General features: G+C 36.7%; 2 protein-coding genes across 4 annotated transcripts in view; one reads left to right on the top strand and one right to left on the bottom strand.

The window, feature by feature from the left end:
* Positions 1 to 21,896, bottom strand: part of LOC131693174 (RING-box protein 2) — a 159,951-nt gene that overhangs the window by 99,648 nt on the left and 38,407 nt on the right. The gene's annotated exons all lie outside the window — the stretch shown is intronic.
* LOC131693172 (facilitated trehalose transporter Tret1) overlaps positions 1 to 21,896 on the top strand; it is a 50,604-nt gene that overhangs the window by 11,798 nt on the left and 16,910 nt on the right. The window contains exons 2-4 of one of the 3 annotated variants that reach the window (XM_058980787.1): positions 5,325 to 5,723; positions 10,642 to 10,947; positions 11,011 to 11,244. In XM_058980787.1, coding sequence (XP_058836770.1) covers positions 5,325 to 5,723; positions 10,642 to 10,947; positions 11,011 to 11,244 — 939 coding nt within the window. Of the gene's footprint in view, positions 1 to 5,324; positions 5,724 to 10,641; positions 10,948 to 11,010; positions 11,245 to 13,695; positions 13,832 to 21,896 lie in introns of those variants that run through there. The other 2 variants (XM_058980788.1, XM_058980789.1) reach the window with 2 other exon arrangements.

Raw genomic sequence — 21,896 nt, forward strand, 5'->3', positions numbered from 1 at the left:
TCACTATGTGCGAAGGAAGCTGCAGTGGACGGTTTCACGCCAAATGCGTAGGATTAAACGAAACCAATATCAATGCACTTACAAAAAATGTGATATGGCTTTGCGATTCGTGCTTGGATGCTTTCCACAAAACTCTAATTGCTTCACTTTTGGGTCCAACGGAGTCGGAATCACCATCGTCATGCATGGAGAAGGAAATATTGTACATGAAAACCAAAATCGATGAAATTCAGAATAGCATATCTCAACTAAATCCTCTGGCGAAAGTCTGCGATCGTCACTCAACTCCAGTTTCTTCTGTTAAAAGTCAAAACACATCGAGCGATACTAGTCTAATTATTCCAACTATTATGCCGCGGAGTTTGGAGACAGATGTCGAGTTCTCTCTATACCTGTCTAATATTGAACCACATGTAAGCGAAGCAGAAGTTAGCACTTTAGTATCGAAATGCCTTAGACTTAGTACGAGCGACGCAATGGAGGTGAGGAAACTTGTGCCTGCTTCGAAATCATGCGACACTATTGAATATGCTTCGTTCAGAGTATGCCTTAATAGTAAATGGAAACCTCTTGCACTGCAACCAACTACTTGGCCACATAACATCCGATATCGTGAATTTACAAAGAAGTATAATACAACATGGAGACCTGGACGTTAGAACTCACAATGTAGCTGAATTTAGTATGTTTGTTTAGAATGTGAATATTGTTAAATAGGTCTGTCGATATTGTAATGTCTATTTTTCATTCGTTTGTCATGCCATGTAAAGATTGAAAATTTCTGTTTTATTTAAACTGTGAAGCTCTGTTGAATGTAAATAAATTAATTGATGTAACTAGTGTATAAGAAACCACCATTGGGGCCTAGAAGCCTGTTGGTGTAAATACATACAAATAAAGAAAAATCAAAACTGCAAAAGTTATATAAAGAAAACCATTTTTTTTAGAAACCCTAATTTTTTTTGGAAAATTTCTTATATATTGAAAAGTACACGACACAGAGTTGCAGTGTCTTCGGTAAAGTTTTTTAAAATTTTATTTTCTGCAATTTTCTGGAAGACTGCGAAAATCTATCTTGAACCATTAAAAAGTTAGTTCTCTGATTTAAAAAAAAATATAGAATTACCCTACCCACTATTTGACATTATAAAAAAGTATTGTAAAGCGCTGATGGTCGTTTGGCTCTAGCTAGAATAATTAAAATAAACTTTTTGATCTTGGTAAAATTAGAACCACCCTAACTGTTGTTTTGACAAAGACGAATTTCGCGCTAAATCGTATTCAGAGTAGGCAGCACAGTCTCATATTTTAATGAAACTTTCTTTGTCACAAAAAGCCACGTTGCATGCTTTGTTTTTCCAAAAATGATCTAGGCTGTCTTTTGAAAAGAGTTACACTTTTTTAAACTAATTTTTTCAAAGGGCTATAGTCTAAAAATGACAAATCCTACAAAAAAAAGTTGTAGGAGCAATTTTCACAAAGTTTGTTAAATTTTTGAATAAAAATATTGAAACAATTCTTCATCGACTTCTACACTGAAAAAATCAATTTTAAAAATTTACAAAAACCCCATCTTTGATTTGGATGAAATTTTGTTACACGATAGGTAATTATGTTTTCTACCTACCGTCAAAACTTGGAGGAGGAAATAAAGTTATTTGAAAAAAACATTTCCTTGTCCAAACTGAATTTTTTTCAGCGTATTTTTATCGAAAACTAAACCAATGAAAGTCATAATCATCTCAGAATCCGATTTCCAACTGCTAGTTGCATGATACATGCAAAAAGTATCAGTAACGAATTTGGTATATATTCATAACAAACTTGAATGAGAGCAAAGATATGCCATTTAAGATCATTGATATACGCGAGATTTAACTAAATACTACTTAGCCGTGTACGAAGAAGTATATTGTCTACGTACCCGCCCGGGAAGTAGAGATTGATGGTGTAATCTCTGACAGGGGCCTTAATTGCGAAGTATGGGGTTCGCTCCTCTAAGAACGGTTTGCTTCGATCAGTGAAAATTCTGGTTCGCAAGCAATTGCGTTAAGGAAAAATCAAGGAGTATATGTAAACACCTTTTTCCATCAGCAACCTTTCGCCAAATCTGCTCTTCCAAACTTTGATCTTTTGGACGGGGCTAGTCTGCCTGTTCGCCTTTTTGTGCCGCTAGGCATGAACTGTCGTCGTTGCAAGCAGTTGGACCTACAGCGATTTATTGTGGAAACAAAGCACGCTGTGGAAAATGTGGGGAGAATCATGAAAGGTTGCTGTGCAGAGACTCCGCATGATCTGTCGGCATATCCCGCATATAAATTATGTGGGGACAAAATGAAACATTTTTTTAAGGAACGCTCCGATAAGAAATGCAAGAGTACTACGTCACCGACAACGTCTAATTTCTACGTTTCCTTGTACACTAAAGAGCAAGAGTCTGACCGTCCCATTGTGGGAATATCTTCTAATGTGCCTATAAATTTCCGAAAGAGGAAAATCAGTCTTCTCTCTTATGCTTCCTCGTAAAGGTTGGAGTGTGTCCCTTGAAGGGTGCAGTTATAAAACCAAAGTAAGTGGTTCCTGGTCTCGGTAATCATAGAAACTAGGAGGAATTTCCCCCAGGTTTTACACAATGCATTTGCACTACGATTAAAGGTCAGACGAAACGAATACCCAACGCAAACAACCGTGAACAGTCTCCTACTTCGTGGTGGGCAGAGATTGTTTAGAATTGTACGCGAAAAGCACTTTTGAACGTCGGATCGCCTGAATTTTTCCCTAGCGACGCCACAAATGCAAATGAAAAACTTGATGAAAGCTGAAAAACGCGATTATTGGCACCAGTTCGTCGATGGATTGACGGACGGATCATCAGAGAAACAATGTTTCGTCTGGTGGCTAGGATCTACGTTGTGTATTCGATTCAGTATAAATCTAAATATTTAGAGCAAATTCAGATCTCAGGGCCACCGAGCAGGTCTAAATTATATTTTATACCAGTTTCAGATCTAAATATTTGTATCTGGCTTTTTGCTGGTTCCAAAATTTGCAAAATTTGGATCAGAAGTTGAATCTGATTTAAATTTATGTTAACAGAGTTTTCCAGTAATCTCGAGTGTTTTCTTATGATTTCAGGAGATTTGTATAGACACAAATTGAAATGCACAGGCGTTTGTATGTTGGTATTTGAGACCGTGTTTATAAATTCTTAAGTTTTACCACGTTGAGTCTAGGGGTTACATCATTGTAGAGTTCGAAAAAATAGGCATATTTCGGAAGCTTTTCTTGACGCAAAGAGCAGATCCTTTAAAATGGTATGTATAATACTAACAGTGATGATAGACCGTGCATATAACGGGAAAACTAAGTGAAATGAAAGGCGAGCAAGGCAAAAAAATTTAAACCAGGAAAAAATAACATTAGTATTCCAACATCTTAAAGCAACTCTCTGTTACAGGTCAATATAAATAGCTTTACTTATGTTCAATAGAATATGAACGGCTATTTTCCTAGTTGAAACATTAAATGGAAATGTACGAATAAAGTAGTATTGCTGATGATTGATGTACTAAGTTTAATCAAAGTGATACATGTAATATTGCTTGAAGATGTCTGCAATATAGTCAACCAATGCTTTCGTTTCTCTTAGTCTTAAATTTGCCGCAAATAACCAACAAAATCGATACAATAGAACCTTGCGGTAATTAAAACATAGTAACACAAATGCTTTGAGAGAACACAATATAACACATCGATCCTACCAATAAAATAGCAATCGAATTTGTCTGATATAGAATTGTTATGTTCTTGAAAACTGTAATTGGGTTTCAAAAATCATAAAAAAAATCGATATCAATTTTATTGGTAAAAAGAACGAATTTCTTAAATCAGTGACACAAATCTGCAAATGAAATTAACCTCTATCAAATGTACAGCAGGCAAAACTGAATTGATGTATTCCAACAATATAGGGATATAGACATATAGCCAGTTCACTTTTAACGATACGTGATGGTTACGTTAAAAAAACTACAAAGAGTGATAAGGGTAATTAGTTTTTTTTTCCATACAGACGTAAAGCAGCGTGAAGATTATGAAATATTTCAGAACTGCTCAACGCTTAACTCAGTCACGTTCGACGCCAATCTGTCTGAATACACAGCCGGCTTACATTCAGATAGCACGAGGCAAAGTGCTTTGAGTTTCTGCAACTTGTGAGCTCGACTCGCTGGATGGTAGCTAGAGAAGTGTCGATTGCAATGTAAAGGATCAATTCAGAAAGCAGACAAAGACTGTCTTTATTGAAAAATTAGATTTACACCGCGTTTTTCCGCAATCGCAGGTTCCATCCACTTGACAATCTTTACGAAGCGGTTTAACAATAGTTCGTTTGAAAAATCTAACCCTTGCGAAGGGCAAGCTTGAATCGTGTTGTTCAAAAGCGCCTCCTCTGGAATCCCGTGAAATTTAAACCTTCTTTTCCCCCTTTTTACCAATGAGCTCCTTTCGAAGGTTAATGTATATTGCAGTAACAATCTTGACTAAAGGTTACAACCCTTTGTTCTTGGACTATATTCCGTGAGGTGTCGAAACTCCACCAAAACCCATCCCCAATTCACGTGTAACTAAGGCCTTCAAGTTGACGCACGACCGCGATAGTAGGTTTAATTTTGTTGTAATGCTCCGTTGTACAAAAGCCGCATATAAACAAAGTGACTCTCGACTCTGATCTTGCTTTGTTTTAAATAATCAACGGCACTGTGTTGTGATGCTACTACATATTCCCGGGAACCTGAAGAATTTGTGTACACACGGCCAACGGCAGATTGATAAGAACCGGGAGTATTTAATATTCTGCTAAGTGCTGCTGTTGTAATCTGTTGACGTAACGGATGAGCATTCGACCAATGGCTGATCGTTAACTGTCCAATTCGCACAATCGTTTCGCTAACGAGATGCAAATGTTTTGCAAGGATCTCGTTCAAGTCGATTCTCGAAAATTCAGATAAGAGTTCATGGCCCGTTCGATTGTTCCACGCGATGTTTATTTATGCGATTAAATTGTAACTGGGGCTGCGTTCATGCACATCAAACAGACAGCTGATAAGTGACGACTGCACAATATTGACAGTTTTATCAAAAATTCAACATATACTGTTGGAACAACTATGATTACAATGGACGCGTCCATAGATGTTAGTTTATTATGCTTAGGGAGATTAGTTACACTATTGCTAACCTTGAAGGAGGTTCTTGGGATTGGTACTCGTGGATCTAACTTGAAAGGAATATTTATAATTCAACATGTTTTTGTTCTTTTTCAGGATGAAACCCGTGATCCCCTACAGCACGGCTATCAACGGGTCAATACAGCGGAAGGATCCCTTTCCACCTCGACGACCGGCACCAGTTTGGATACCATCGTACTGGACACCAATGCTGACGACCTGAACAGCACACCCAGAATCGGAGCGCAACGAACGTTCAGTCCGATACTGGAAACAGAGGACACAAATCCGTTTCTGGATCCTCTACCAAGCAGCAGATCGCCTCCCGGCAGTGAAGCCAAAGGCAAGATCAAATCTTCGTTGAAAGGATCGCGTGTGATTTTCGACGAGGAAGATCGGTTTGACGAGAGCGATGAAGGTTTCCGCAAACAGCGGGAGCACTTCCAGAAGCACAAAAGTCACAGCACCTCTGAGCATAAGAACCAGCTGATTAAGGTGAGCTTTGAAAATTTAATAATTGACCTTTATTGCATCGTTTGTCGATTTCTTCTACACTTGGGCGATGGATGTAGATTGATTATCTTGATTTTCTAGATTCAATTATCCACAATCGGATTACTATTGGCTAAAGTTCTTTGTGTTTTATTATATACTAGTCCTACGCGTTAGATACCGATATTTGTTTTCCTGATCAAGGAAATAAGAAAAGAGGTCTTCTTCAGTCGTTGGTTTAACAACCGGTTATGGTTTATCATATGACGACTTGGTCGTAACAGATGGAATGTAACAGCTTCAGCCCAATCGGAATCTGCCCTATGTGCGTGACTGATATTCACTAAGCGCATGCAATATCTTGGACTGATTTGCATTGGATGGTCAAGTAGGAGGGCATAGGTTTTGTCGGACGCATTCTCACCATACGAACGCCGCGGCGCCGTAGCGAAATCATGAGAAGAAATTTCTCCAAGTAGCTTTCTTAACGCTATTCACTGCTCCGTATGTTAACATGAGTTGTTTGATAGCGGCGTGATTAGCACACGGGCTAGGTCACGTAGCTTTACTTCAATACTGTTATTATCTATGTATGTTGGGATACTATATAAAGTGTCATTACGTTCGACGACGTGCCTCTGCGAAACAAATAGTTATGCTTGACTAATGTGTTTGAACATGATCAGCATTTCATGACGTAGATGGTGGAATTGCACAACATTACCTTGGGCTACGTTGAGCTTCATGTTCACGTTCAACGATTGCTCCGCTTCACGAATCGATGGTCTTGCTTTGCATTGTCACTCATTGTTTGTTCACATTTCGCACACTAGGTAGAAGAAATCATTTTTTGCTTTTGCAAATAGACAAAGCGGCGCACGGGTAAATTTGATTGCATGTCCAGCTATAACAGCGGTGCAATTTTTAGCTGAGCAAGATGAGAAGCCGGACAAGATTAAAACAATGAATTTATAGAAACACATTGTGTTATATATCAGGGCTCGTTAGTAGTTAAAAATAAACGAGAATTATAAGAAGTGCATACAGTTTCATTTCATCGTGAGGGATACGTATTGCGTTAAAAACCACGTTAATTTGAAGATCCGTGTAACAAATACTCGCATTAATGGAAAATACGATTAAAAGCCGTAGACTTCCAAGATTTTTGGAAAATTGTTCCTGCACGAGTATCACAATTAACACCCGAACAATATGTGTGATTTTGGAATTGGTTCGATGAGAAGTTTGAAATTCGAGATGGCGAATTTCGTTTTTGCGAAATTCTCTCCACCCCAATCAATGTATTTTCGGAATGGTCTTGAAGAGTAGATGCCAGGATTCTGTGTTTGACGTCGTTTAAGGTAATTCTTTAAAACCCAATCAATATGAGTATTTTTAAAATGGGCATGACGAGTAGGTACCAGAGGTAGATGTTTGAAGCCATTTAAATGTTCAAGATGGCTACTTTCAGTTTATCTCTTGAATGGGGTTGACGAGTAGATGCAAAAGGTTTGCTTTGTTCTTATACATGAGCTCTTAACCATTTGTTATTATTTTGAATCTATTTTCCCTGTGCGTTTGATGGCCTCTAGCTGATAGAGCAAGATTAATTCGAATTCTATCATGGGTCCCAAATATACAAAAAAAAGAAATAAATTGATTTTTTCTTCAATTCTTTTTTATAACGTTTATAAAGGTTTCAACCTTAGGGTATTCGCCTCTGTTTTCGGATTAGAAAAATTTCGTTACAAAAATCTCTAACCGTATGTGCGGGATTGGAATCAAACCCAGGTGGGCTGCGTACATAGCAATCGACTTACCAAGTATACTATGCCCGCCCCCCTTTTTTAATTGATCCATTAGATGGCTCAAGATGCTAGCAAAAATTAAAAAAAAATCGATGTTTTTTCGTCCATAAGGTACGTAAAATATGCTCAAGAAAAAAACTAGAGGCCATTAAACGCACCGGTTGCACCGTAATTACACGTACTTTCATGTGAGTTTATTGTAGTTTTTCTATTTAGATATTTTCATTTGGTTTTTATTACAAACTGCCAAGAATTATATTTCTTTTAAATCTGTTGTAAATTAAAGATTGACCACATAACATTCTTTCGGAATCCAAGGGTCAGTCGACTTTCATTTCAAAATTTCAAAATAGCTAAAACATCGATTTTAGCACCGACTCGTAATGAGCATTCCGAAAATACCCATATTTATTGGGTTTTAGAGAATTTCACCAAACCAGAGGTCGCCATCATAGATTTCAAAGAGGCATCAAACATCGACCTGTTGCTGCTTACTCATCATGTGCACATTGAAAATATCCATAGGTGAGGTTCGGGTCATAAGAAGTCTACAAAATCCATCTTTTTCCATTGATCTAAAATACAAAAATATTTTGCATTCGAAAGGACTTTTATTATTTTGACAAAAACTAATAATTGGTAGAAAGGGAGGTGATAAGCAAAGGTAGGCACAATACAATACAATAACAACAAAAAAGTAAGTAGCCTGGATTCTGCACTCTCGATTAAATATTGAACCTTACTGATAAAGCCTACAGCGTTCTACCACACTGAGTTGAGAACAATAACATATCCTTGAGTTTGAGCTCCCTGTACACTGCCATTCTACGTATAATTATGTCAGGTATATAGGAAATCGCATAGAATATGAGACATTTATGTGTATGGCGGCAGTACATAGGTTTATCAATGTATGGAGAACAAAACATCCCGATACGCAATTGCATTACTGCGTATCCGATGATATGAAATTCAATTCACAAAGATCGCGCGAATAATACTTAGCACGCCGATCAGTAGCCTTGTCACAATCGAGTTTGCAATGTTCAGTCAGTTCCCTGCCTTCAATTGTGCTGGAAAATATACAATTGTTTGACATTTTTAGATTTAAAAGCATCCGGCAGAAATGAGATTCAATCATTGCAAATACCCATAAAACCTAGTCGGCAAGTCTTCTTCGTAGAAGTTCCAGTTCGTAGAATTCGGATTACGGAATGTGACGATATCTAGGGGAATGATTAAAATATCAAAGATGTATTTATGAACAGACTTCTTTGGTACGAGCCACTTTTCCAATTCATGTGTAGTACTGTCAGAGCAGAGAGTTACATCCAACACCTCTTCCCTGACAGATTGTACAAATGTTGAGCGATTTTCTACATTGAGTGTATGCGGATTTGGGCTGCTTAAGTATTCCTGAATTCCGAAAATGTCGAATTGATATCTGAGGACTTAAATGATGAGCGTTTATATCACTGCCGATTATGAGTAAAAGCTCATATCTGCCAGAGGATAATACTCTATTGAAAGCATCAGAAGTTTATGATTCCTTAGGCGGCAAATGTTCAGGACATTATATGTATTTCTTGTCTTTTTTATCAACAGTCATGTTGATTGTGACAGCATAAATATCGCGAGTTGTGAGGTCGGATATAAGACATGCGTCAATTGACCTATTCGCAAGTAACGGTATTTCAAGTAGATTTGTTATGCATTTTTGTTGAAAACTGCGAAGTAAGGCTTAAAAAGTTTTCCAACATAGAAGTTTCCATTGTGGCAATACGGTTGTTGAAGCAACGACATTGCAACTTTCCTTCCTGCACAATCCGGGATCACCAAATATGTTTTAGCGAAAAGCAATTAGCAACTCTTATTGTACGGCAACTAGAAGATACCAAACACGTGGGAATATAAATAATCGCCTATGCCGAATTCTGAAATGAGTATTAAGGACATATCCTTCATTTGAATCCCACGATTTGCTAAGAAACTAACGTCGACTATGTTAGATATTCACTTGACCATGACACTTTTGGCTTTGTCACGACAGTCATTCAGTCCTCGGCATGCAAAAACACCTTGACTTGGGGACTCCTTCTTCCAGACGTCTCTTACGATATTGGAACAGGAATCAAGTTGATCGATTCTTGGTTGAAATATATCAACTGACCGGATGTTATACGGCCTCTAGGCTAGTTTTGTCCGGAGAAAGATAATAGATCGTTATCAACCTTTTAGTGGACCACAGTTCACAGTAACTTACGAGTGATTCCGGTTGGAATTTTAATGATAGAAAAATCTTAAATGTCTTTTGCTTAATCCTGTTGGGGCATTATTGGACTACTATTATACAGATTTTAAGTTAGGATCATCCACCTCTTTATTCAGAGGTTAGAAAAAATTCTAATTCTATGTGCGGAGTTGGGAATCCAACCCGGTTGTGAGAAGGTAATCGACTTACCAATATGCACCATGGAATCCTTAGATCTTGCATGGTTCGGATGGAATTTTGTGTCATTGGATATTTTGAACTTGGAAATTTTAAATATTTTCATTATTGGTTCTTTGAATATTTAGATCTTTGAATGTTTTCAGCTGAATATAAAACTGATTAATCCGAAAATCCACGGATCAATAATTTTGGGTTTTTGTATGTTTGGAAAATAATCGATAAAACCATTTGTAGGGTTTCCAATAAAATGATTTTTAATTTACATAAGTGTATTTCATACATAAACCAAGGAAAACTGAAGAAATTCATGAACTTTTTTTTTGATTTTCCTACGACTACGCTCGTCCTTGCGCCCGCATAGCTGACCTTACATCTTCAAAAATACTTTGAATTGATTTCGGAAATTGGGGTGAATTTTTGAATACCTTTATATTTATTTTTTAGATCTTGTAACGCCGGTCTCCCCGAAGGTTAATTTCGATATCGCTTTTTCATAATTTTGAATGAAATTGAGTAAAACATTTGCTAGAACTTGAATCAGCGATAATCTTGCGATTGTTATATAGCTACAAACCGACAAAATATAACCCTAAGAGAACCCAACAAAAAAGTATCGCTTTCATTTGACATATAGAGTACTCAACTTATAATTTCATTGCAGGAACTCCGTCACCTTCTCGCCACCGACAACCGCCGGCAATACCAGGGAAAAAAGCATGTCTCACTTGACGTCCAGAGCTCCAAGGTGCTGGAAGAACTGCTGAGGGCCTCCTCGTCCGACGACGATTTCGAGGGACAGCGCAGACAGTTTCAGGAGCGCAAACACAAAAGTCTAGATGCGCGCCATATCTCCTTCAAGTTCGAGAAGGAACCCTCACCGTCTAGCAGTGAAGAGGACTTCGAGCCATCGGCATCGCTGCTGAAGATCGACGCCGACATTACCAAGCCAGTGATCATCGATCTGAAAGTAAATCGAGCGTCGTCCTATCAAGCGTTTACACAATTTCAAAAAAATCTTTCCCATTTTCAGGATCTAGATTCCAGCGAGGACGAAGATTACATCTCCTCGCGGAAACAGTTTCAGCAGGCGAAGTCTATGAGTACCGACTCGCGAAAAAGTATACGTTTCTTCGAGATGGAAATGGGCACTAAGGATGAAAACATTCGCTCAGCAGTTCCCTTCGTTCGTCAAATTACGGAGGAGGGCAAACCCAAGCTTGAAGTCTATCGACCCACAACCAATCCGATCTTCATTTGGACTCAGGTAAGCAGCTAGGTCCTTTCGGTCCGCGATATTAACTAATATACATAATTTTAACAAATAGCTTGCGAAAATTTGCGCTGGTAAGTCACCACTTAGTTTCCGAGTAAAATTGTGTTCCGCTAAATGAATTCGCTTGAATACTGGTTTGATCTTGATCGCTAGAGAATGCAGTATAAATTCAAACAGAGAAATTACCATGTTGATCCCTGCGACCAGAAATGGAAGCAAAGAAAGTAGCAAAATTCATAAAAGAAGCCGAACAATTTGCGTCACTGATTGTGCCATCCACTTGGGACGTGATCAAATTATGATTCGACGAGCAGCGACGACGAGTTTGCCGTTGTTGGTAAATTTTGTAGCGGGTAATGTTCATTTAAATACTAAACACAATCAGGGAGATTCGGATTAGAACGTCATTGAATAGGTTTCGTAATGGGTAATTGATTTATAGTGTGATCAATCGGCGTCCTAGATTTTTGTTTGACGAATTGAAAATATGGGTTTTTCTTATAAACTCTAACTCACGTATTGAAATACTGTTTTCAATATTGAGCAGAGACATTGTTCGTAAAATAAAGGCCCCTTCCTCTCGTTAAATGAAGAGGTAGCCAATACTTTTCAATTCAGAACAAACTTCAAAGAAACTTGATTTGTCAAGTACATTTTCAAAGGATATTGAAACTATTTCTTCTGATAAAAACTGTTGAATATGATATTAATATTATAGAAACCATAATCGGTATTCATATATGTTGCTGGTGTTCAATTGCAGATATTTAGCCGCAATGAATAGGCATCGTGACAAAATGTGTTTATATCGAAGTGTCATCACCAATTGTGCACGAAGCATGTCTAAAAAAAGATGAAAAGATGATTGTAGCATCTCAAACACTAATTTGTTAGAGAAAAATGAATGCTTAACGTGTTCATTTTACAATCAATTCCCCTAAATTGCTAAGTTTTTCTTCCAATAGTTCAAACCTTTTTTTAAACATTACATGAACAAAAATTCAAATTTTCTCAACTAATTGTTTTTATTATAGCCAGAATTACACAAGATCAATTTGTACGTAACTAAAATAGTCAATTTGACTCATCGACACATTATGTGAAACATGCGATATATCTATTTTCACAGTAGTTACTAGTTGAGGCTCCACTGACCAATCCTTAGCAATAAAAGCATCGTAGCACATGCCACGACCCACGTGGATGAAAATAGCTTCCAATAACGTTTTACCGGCGATAGGCAATAAATTGGCCATGCCCAGACCGTCAACACCAGCAAGGGATGATAATGATCGCTTATGATATCTCCGAACAAATTACCACGACCATGATGAATATGAACTATTTTGGATCCGGCACCGACTACTGGTATGAATAGTTGGAGAAAGGTTCGTTTATCCAAGCATTAATCATTCGTGAACCTATCAGATAACGATTAAGATATGATTTGGCACACGTCTTATTGGAGCTCAAAACGGTAGACAAGGCGATTTTAATTATCTGTTTCCGTAGTGCAATTGCTCTAACCCTTCTTGTGCACTTGTAATTCTGCTACAAATAGAGTGTCAAAATTTCAAGATTACAATTGAATGTACTTTGAAGTTCAACCCCAAGGACTAAAGGTTATATGTAAACTCATTAATTGCAGATTATTTACCCGAATGTGTTCGGTAGGAATTCGGTCGAGGTTACTGGAAACCTAATCATTGCCAGTCTGTAGTTCGAGGGTTGAGAAATAGTAAACAAGGCCTTTCAGTCATAATGAAAATGCCCGATTAGCTGTTCTTTCCTCCGCGTGTAAGTCCAACCAATTAGATAGCTGTTATGCCTAATGTTATTCAAAATACAAAAAGCGAGTTTAATTTGAAAATAAATTCAGTAAACACTTTTAGTATTTAATTCGCAGATAGCTTTCCATCTCAACAAAGTGTTATTTTTATCTAGATGTTTAAACTGTTTGGGCTTCAAACCCAATTCACTTAACAACGGGTGTTGACCTTTTACACCACATAAGGTCTCGTGCCGTTTATAAAGAATGCGGACACCAAAGGGTTAATAGCATCCTCGTGCGCTTATCACTGAACGTACCACCAACGACGGAGTGCATTACTTGTCCTGACAGGGCGGACATTCGCTCATCCACGATGCACCAGTTGGCTATGTGTATCTGCTAAATCGACTGCAGAGTGCGATGCCAGGGATGGACTCTAGTTTATGGTTCGACCTTCGCGAGCTCATCAATGCGCTTCTTTATTGCTATTGCATTTCGCGTTGTTAAATCGAATCGTTCCGTACTATCACAGGCAGGAGTGAAAAGGAAGCAAACGACATACATAGCTTCCTTTCAAACTGGCGAAAGTGATAAGAGCATACAGGCAACGTTCAATCTATCCCGTTTCAACTGGACATCGAAGTTTATAAATCTGCTCCTATAGCTTGTATAAAAGTAATCATCGATAGGCAACTAGGCTCAGTTGCCGTTCGGTCACTAAGCTGAAATCGATTGATCCTCCAGAGTAAGAGTGTCCAGTTCCGTGCGTCTCTGTGGAGCTCGCGAGTGGTTTTACTGATTAATTCTGTAGGATACTTCATGTGAAAAATCGAAATTCTTCTCAAAGTGTGGATCACTTTCAGTTACATATACGCTGTTCAAAATCATTCAGCCCATGTTATATGCACATCAGAAGATCACGTTTCTGTGCAGGTTTGCCGACGTGAAAAACAAAGATCGGTTCCCATTGGTACTAGGATGAAAAAATAAAATATTTACTCTGGTGATTAGAATTAGCTAGTACAGTGAAGAATGACAAACTAAATACCGACACCGCTTACTGACAGCTCATGCGATCCATCGGACACGTTTGAAGGGCGAACTTACCTTTCCTTCGACTCACTACATATTCACAATTTCTTCACACCTCCGTCTAAGTGAACCGATGGTTGGCACACGCGATCGCGATATCACGTCCGTGGTCCAGTTGAGGGAGGGCTACAAGTGCCTGACCAATCGACATTAACCATAGTACGCTTCGAGCACGTTTCAGGCCGGTTAATCTTGGATTTATGTGAATAGAACGGAGTGGATTACAACAGTGATTGCTTCATTATACTACGACTTGCGTGGGGGCTCTAGCAAAATCGTATATATAGCCGAATATGCATGGCGTTTGAAAATTAGGTTGAGGTCACTGGGAAGCTTATCATTGATGGGTTCTTGTTTGGGTAGTCGAATAAGAATACGATGAATAAGACTTTCCAGCCGTGCTGGCGACTACTAATCAGGTGATCTCTCGCAAGATCAGCTGAGAGGGCTTAGATGTTATCAGAAAGGGAGGGAACTTGGGGCTGCTTAAAACAGTCAAAACAGTAACGTTAATATAAACCTAAAATTGTGCAAAAAAGGTCGGTGTAATTTGGAAATGTAGTTTAGTTTATGAACATTAAAATATCTGAAGACTGCTAATTGATCCGAAGAAGCAGAAAAATGTTTTTAAATATTAGTTTAACAGTCGTGCTTCTTTTGACAAATTGTCAGATTAGAAAAAAATAATGATGGACCTTATATCAGGTATCCGCAAATCAATGTGCCACCGTTGCAATATTTCCTGTGAATATTTTAAGTGTGCAGAAGATTGTGAAATTGTTTAACCAATGCGATGTTTTACGCCATTATTATTTGTGTGAAAGAATAAGCCTAAACGAAATGGGCTTATAGCAGTAGCAAACTTAATTAAATAGTCCTAAAGGCAAAACAAAGCATCTTTTTATTTATTGTTTCTTCCGATAATGATGGCGCCTTCATTGCAATAGTTGTTCAGTACACGTCGAAAGACTATTATTTTAACTCGTGTGTATCATGCAGAGATAAGCAGCAAAAGTAGAAACGATCGTGTTATTGACGGAAGAGAAAGTAAATAAAGTGAGGCTCTTAGTTACCCAAAGGATCATTTGAAAAAGTTTTAGAAAAGAAAAAGATAATTTTCAGTCTCTATTTGTTGATCTTTCTATATTTTTTGTTCTACATGATAATAAATAAGAGCAATGTTAATCAAAATCTACTATTAGTATAATATATTCAGATCTCCTATAATAACCCTTTTAATTTTTTCTGCATTGATGCATGGTATGATGGTGTTTCATTGTTTTGAATGCAGCTAATTATTATTTTAACTCGTTTAAAATAATTACTATAAAATCATCGGTAATGAGATGATTTGTATTCCAATCACCGTTGTTTGTAGTGGATTCCGCTTGATAAACGGAAAGTCATAGATTCGAGCCCAAACTTCTTTCTCAAAGCTACAGTAGGGGAGAGAGGGTAACAATGAAACACATTTTTTCTACAATTTAATTTTGATGATAATACTTGTTATTTGTGTAACCAAAAGTGATACATAGTGCCACTCTGTTGTTAACTAATACATATATTTTTTCCAGCTGGTAAAATTCACGGAAAATTACATTTTTTTGATAATAAATAGTCGGTGGTAAAATGTATCAGTGTGCCACATGGGTAGGAACTATGAAACACGATGTCGTCTATAGTGAAATATTCTACTTATAAATTTTATTCTTTTGTTTTGACGAAGAATGATCATAACGCTTTGAATTAAAGTTATATTGAGGCGAAAATCGTTTGTTTACAAAAGAATCCACTATATCATCGCGTAACATCGAACCACCATATATGAATATTAGCTGCAATCCTGAAATAAGAGACAATTTCTACAAAACTTGCCCAAATTTACTAATTTTGCACTATATGAGTAGTATTTACTGTGGAAAATCGGAACCCATTCACATTTTGAAACAGACCACAAAAACAAACAAAAATCACTGTTCCCCATACGCCATCGTTCCACAGTTACCCAATGGGTCTATTCATGAAAATTGTGGAATTTCACAGAACCATGAGAAGTTACCAAAAAACTTTGTTCGCGGCAAATGTTGAGCATAAAATTTGCTATAAATAGCAATAGACTAAAAATTTATTCAATGAATGGTAACTCATAAAGATGGAAAAATGTTTTTAATTGAAAATTTACTATGGCTATCACAAAACAAACAAATATCCATTAAAAGAGATAGAGTTATCAGATATCTTTCAAAATATAGCAACACGTGTAAAGAATTAGAAATCGTGAAATATGAGGGAATGAGATGATTCTGATAATGCATTATGATTTTATTGCGAATGTTTCATAGTTCCTGCTGATCCACTGTTACCCTCTCTCCCCTACAGACAGAACAATTCAGAAAGTTTCGACAATGCGAGTGGGTAATGAGCCTCAAAACATTGTGAAAGAATATATGAAAATGAATCCATCTTCTATTTTGCACTTTGGGGTTTCGAGGGCAAAAACAACCCAAACGGCAAATAAATCAACGAGAACTTCGTCCATTTCTGGACATGTGGTATTCTGTTATTCTTTGAACTTTGCTTAACTAAGGATGCCGAATTACATGGCATATTTTGCTGTTTACATTTCTAATTGATACTTTGCACAGTTCTGAAGTGCTATTTTTTCGAATAACGATTAATTCGTTTTTTTTCTCGTTTTTTTCTGGTACAAGCTTGGTGCGAGAATTTCCAGATTGTTATTTTTACTTCATGCACTTTTTTATACAGCTTCAAGTGCATCATTTAGTTGGTGATGAAAACCGTAATTTTTAGTCCGCAGCTGCAAATTCCTTGCCAGATCACCAGTTTTCGTGCAAATTTATCGGGAAAACAATCAATAAATGATTTGTAATAGTCTCCGTAATATTTTTTCACATATCAATAGAGTCGAAAACAATAAAGAAATATAATGAACAAATTTCACAACAACAGAAATTTTCATGAATGAAAGTCGCCCAGAACCACACGCTCGGATGCGTTTTTAAAAGGAGGCCATCGTGCTAAATACTCGACGAAATATACCACTAAAATCCAACAAATTGGTGTGGTTGTCTGAGGAATCTGAAAATTATTCAATTCTGAGTGTAATATGGGTACAAATGGAACCCTGAGTAAAAATATATATTTTGAAACATAAAGAATCTGAAAAAATGTAATTTTTTGGGAATTTGCAGACACTTCAAAAAATTAATACCGCAAGCTTGTAGCTCTTCGTTTACCTTAAACTCATCCATAACAACCTACCCTCAATTAGATTGTTTCAAAGAAGTAGATTGTTTTTAAAATTGTCATTGTTCAGGGTAAAATATGAATATTTCTATGCATGAATTACAAATATAAAATCCAATTTTTAACCCTACTCAAAAGCCCTTTCAGATAAAACTAGATATAATTAAATTTCATTACGTTAAATCAAAGTTAGGGAGAATTTTTTATTTCGACTTCTTTGTACTAATTGTCAAGGCCCGTGATACCACCTTACCGCTAAAGTATTAGGGTAATATTTGGCCAAAGTTTATCTCACATATGCATAAACGCTAGAAGTCAAAATCGTAACACATCAAGACGTGAAATGACAAACTTTTGACAAACTGGCTCTCAAAAATTATATGCCAAGAAATGGAAGATGACAAAATGATTCGAATGATCAAATTTTCAATTCTCTCGCAATGCCTTTTAGGTACAAACCGAGCGTATTGAAAACTCAAAAGACACATTCTTTCGTGACGTTTACAACGATTTGATGAATCTTCATTCGACAAATATGTTATAACTTTATCAAATGAACGCCTACATCAAAACTTATTACAGATACGGAAAGTAGAAAGAATTTCACAAAAGATTCAATCAACATAAATTGAATATGTTTCATGAATATGTGTCATTTTTCACAAAAGCGAAAATTTATATTAAAATTTAAATTGCCGAAAACCCCATTTTTTAATTTATTTTATAATTTTTCAAGATAACTTTATAGAGTAAAGAGACATTTTGAGTGCGAATACACGATGTACAATTTATCAGTAAAAAGGTTTTTCCAACGATAACTTTATACATGTTTTTTTATTTTTCATACCAATTGACAAACAAAATTTTATTAAAGAACATGTATCTAAACATTATTTCAAATCAAAATGCATTTAAAAAAATCTTCCAAAATGCGATGGTTTCCGACCTATTGTTACAAGAAATTTGGCTCCACAAACAAATATTTCATGAAACTAAGTCATTTTTAAAAGTTATTCGCATTTCTCCATCACCAACTATCAACAATCAAATGTTTATATTTAAAGGCGTTAAAAAGCTTTTTAGTGTATTTGGATCATGGAGAAGCTTTCAATAAAAAGTGTTCTTAACAATAACTTCTAACATAATTTTATAATTCATACTATTTACAGTCAAAAATACAATTTTCTTATTGAATATGATTCAAAATGCTTTTGTAGCAGACGGATTCAGCAAACGTTTTTGTTAGATTATTGAAATACTTTTTTTGTGCAAGGCAATTTATGTTCCCCGTAGGATTCTCTATTTGGAACATTTTGAAAATCTTGCTCGAAAATCTTGAATCCTCTATTCAGATCGGCCATTTTGCATCCGTCATTTTGAATATTCGAAATCTGACATCAAAATCGCAATCTGCACCTCAAAAAAACCGTGGTATGTGTAGCTTTGCAGGTTAATCAGAAGCATTTAGTGTTTACGACACTGTGGATGGTGAAAAATCTTTAGCGATCAACCACTGTAGTAAGTCATCTAGGTCATCATTCTTCATATTCCTAATATTGCATTAGAAACATTACGGGTTACACGGAATTATGGACATCAATGATTTAGTAAAGTAAAATCTCATTTTCCAGAATTAGAAAAATAGTTACACTAAGTCTTTTTGTTTACACGAGGGATAAGTGCCGTGCCAAAAAATCGTGTTAATTGAGAAATTCACGTAAAAACGTGTTAATTCAGAAAACCGTGCAACAACCGCATTGATTCCGGAATCCGTGTAAAACCGTGCAAAAAACCGCGTTACAGTGAATGTTAAAAACTTAGACGATTTTGTAGTTAACGCGGTTTTAATAAAAATATTCCAACTCCTCTTGAAGGTTTTTGCATTTATTTTAAGCTCTTTTGAATGCAAAGGACTCAGAAGATTTTTGGAAAAGTGGGAAAGACAAAGAAGATTCCTTTTGGCCTGTAATTCAACAATAACGGGTAGACGCCAAATGTCAATATCTGATGCCGTTTTGAAGACCAAGATGGCGACTTCTGGTTTAGCGGAATTTTCCAAAATCCAATCGATATGGGTATTTGTTGAATGAGCTTGACGAGTAGACACCAAATGTCGATGACTGATGCCATTTTGAAAACCAAGACAGTGACTTCCGGTTTTGTAAATATTCTCTAAAGCTCACTCAATATAGGTATCTTTGGAACGGGCTTGACTAATGAGACCATTCCGAAAACTAAGATAGCGATTTCCGGATAATTTTTTAAAACTCAATAATTATCGGTATTTTTCAAACGGGTTTGACGAGTAGACATCAAATATCGATATTTTTTAGAAAACGAAGATGGCGAAGATGTTTCGGGTTACCGTATTTCTTTAAAATCCAATCAGTATTCGAATTTTCGGAACGGGCTTGACGAGTAGACGCCAAACATCGAGACCTGAGACCATTTTGAAAACTAAGATAGAGACTTCCAGTTTAACGGAATTCTCTAAAACCCAATCAATATTTTCAGAACGGGCTTGAAGATGTATTACAGAGATCAATGTTTGGATCCATTTTGCATTTTGGCGTCACTTGAGCCAAAAAGCTGACAGCTGACATTCAGCATCTATGCATTATCGCTATTCCAAAAATTCTAACATTGAATTTCGTTCCGCTTTCAAGCTCAAATGATGTCAATCTTTTCTCAGTTCTAATTCAGGGTTTCTTGTTGTCTTTCATATATATCAATTTTCACACATATCTTTCCAATTTTTCCACTCCACATTTTTGGACTATTTACAACAAGTCACTCATTGTTCAGTGTTACTGATTTATACAAAAAAGAAAAAGAAAATTTTATTACAAAGATCTGTCAACAATGTGACCTTTGAAGGGTTTTTCGAACATAGTTCGAGTTTTTATGTAACAATATAACAATGAAAAATGAAATCGAGCGATGAAAAAATCCATTTTTTCATATAAGATTTAGTTGCAATGTACCTACAAAAATTGTATGTAAAAATCGTCTATTTTGCGAAATAATTTAATCAATTTCCGGAAATATTCCTTTTTTTCTAGACAACTTCTTAAAAGTCACACATTGTTCACATTTTTGTAGGTCTACTTAGATTTCAGTTAGTCAGTAAATTAACCCTAAAAAGGCAAGATAAAATTGCGACTTCCAGAAGCATCGCTCCTAAGACCCAATGAAATTAAAAGCCTATTTTTTGTCATTTTATCAATGAAAGAATCGAAAGCCCGAAAGCACTCGATCATTTGTATGTCAAACTACAAGTTCATTGAAACTAGAGCGCTGTAACTAGCTGGGCCTCTATGATCCCTTGCCTTTTTGAAGGTTAAGTACGCAAATTATTTAAAAATAGTAAAATATTCACGTCCATAAAGTTTTAGTTATTTTGAACATTACCAAGTTGGTGCGAAATTCGTTAGAGATAGGTTCAAATGGTTCAGCCCGTAAATTGCTAAAAGCGAGATCAAAGATCTACATCAATGTATCTGCAACCGAAGTTCAGAATCCGGATCATTCAATATGCAAGGTTCAGCTAAATAAATCATAGCCGCTCCAAATGACGAAGTTTAATGAGTGACCTTCCCAAAAGCGAGTCGTGAAACTAATGTTTAACATAAGTAGAAACAGAAAATTAACATCTTTGAAAAAGTTGGAATTATCAAAATAATTTGGCTCGATTGGTAATTTTCACTGATAAAAATATTACGTTGCAACAAACCATAAAAACAGAAAAGATGACGCGAAAACCCCATAGGTGTCTTCTCGAGTGACAGTACTCGTCTTACATAGCTCCACATGGGGCTATTAACCTTTAATTTGGTACGAATGTCACGATCACTTTCACTTCGAAATATATAAACCACACCTTCCGATTCATACACATTCGAAGCTTTGAAACACGCTTCTAAATACACGTCACTCGTAGCCACTAAATAACGTCATCGTTTAAATTTCAACCTGCCCACTTGAACCCAATCAAACCCAACCTTAAATTTAGCATCGGAAGCATCTAACTGTTCTCAATTTCCAAACGTATGCATACGCCTTCGCGTTCTCTCATACCGGGGGCTTGTCTTCCATCCGTTTGCCATGCTTTCCAACGAACCATTCAAATTACGGTGGCCTTGCGCGCCCACTTGCATACAATCAACTGCCATTACAGTTGTCACATTAGCTACCCTCGCAGTTGGGGTGGCCCTGATTGCAGCGAACCAATTGACCAGATGACGAGATTCCGTCCTTAATTAGATTAATCACTTTATGCAGACGCAGGGTGGTTTGTGCGTCAGCAAACCACTGTCCTCTCCATCAATAGAGCCAACGAAACCGTTTCCCGATTGTTTTCATACTTTTTACTCTCACGAACGGTCACATCCTTTCCAGAGCACACGAGAGAAGGATTCAAATTCCAGCTGTTTCTTCATGCATTATTTGTATTTTGAATGGTCAAGACGTGACCGGATTGTATCTTGTCACCATGATGTCCTCTCGGCTTTTG

The sequence above is a fragment of the Topomyia yanbarensis genome, chromosome 3 (genome assembly GCF_030247195.1).
Source record: "Topomyia yanbarensis strain Yona2022 chromosome 3, ASM3024719v1, whole genome shotgun sequence".
In the NCBI taxonomy this organism is placed as follows: Eukaryota; Metazoa; Arthropoda; class Insecta; order Diptera; family Culicidae; genus Topomyia; species Topomyia yanbarensis.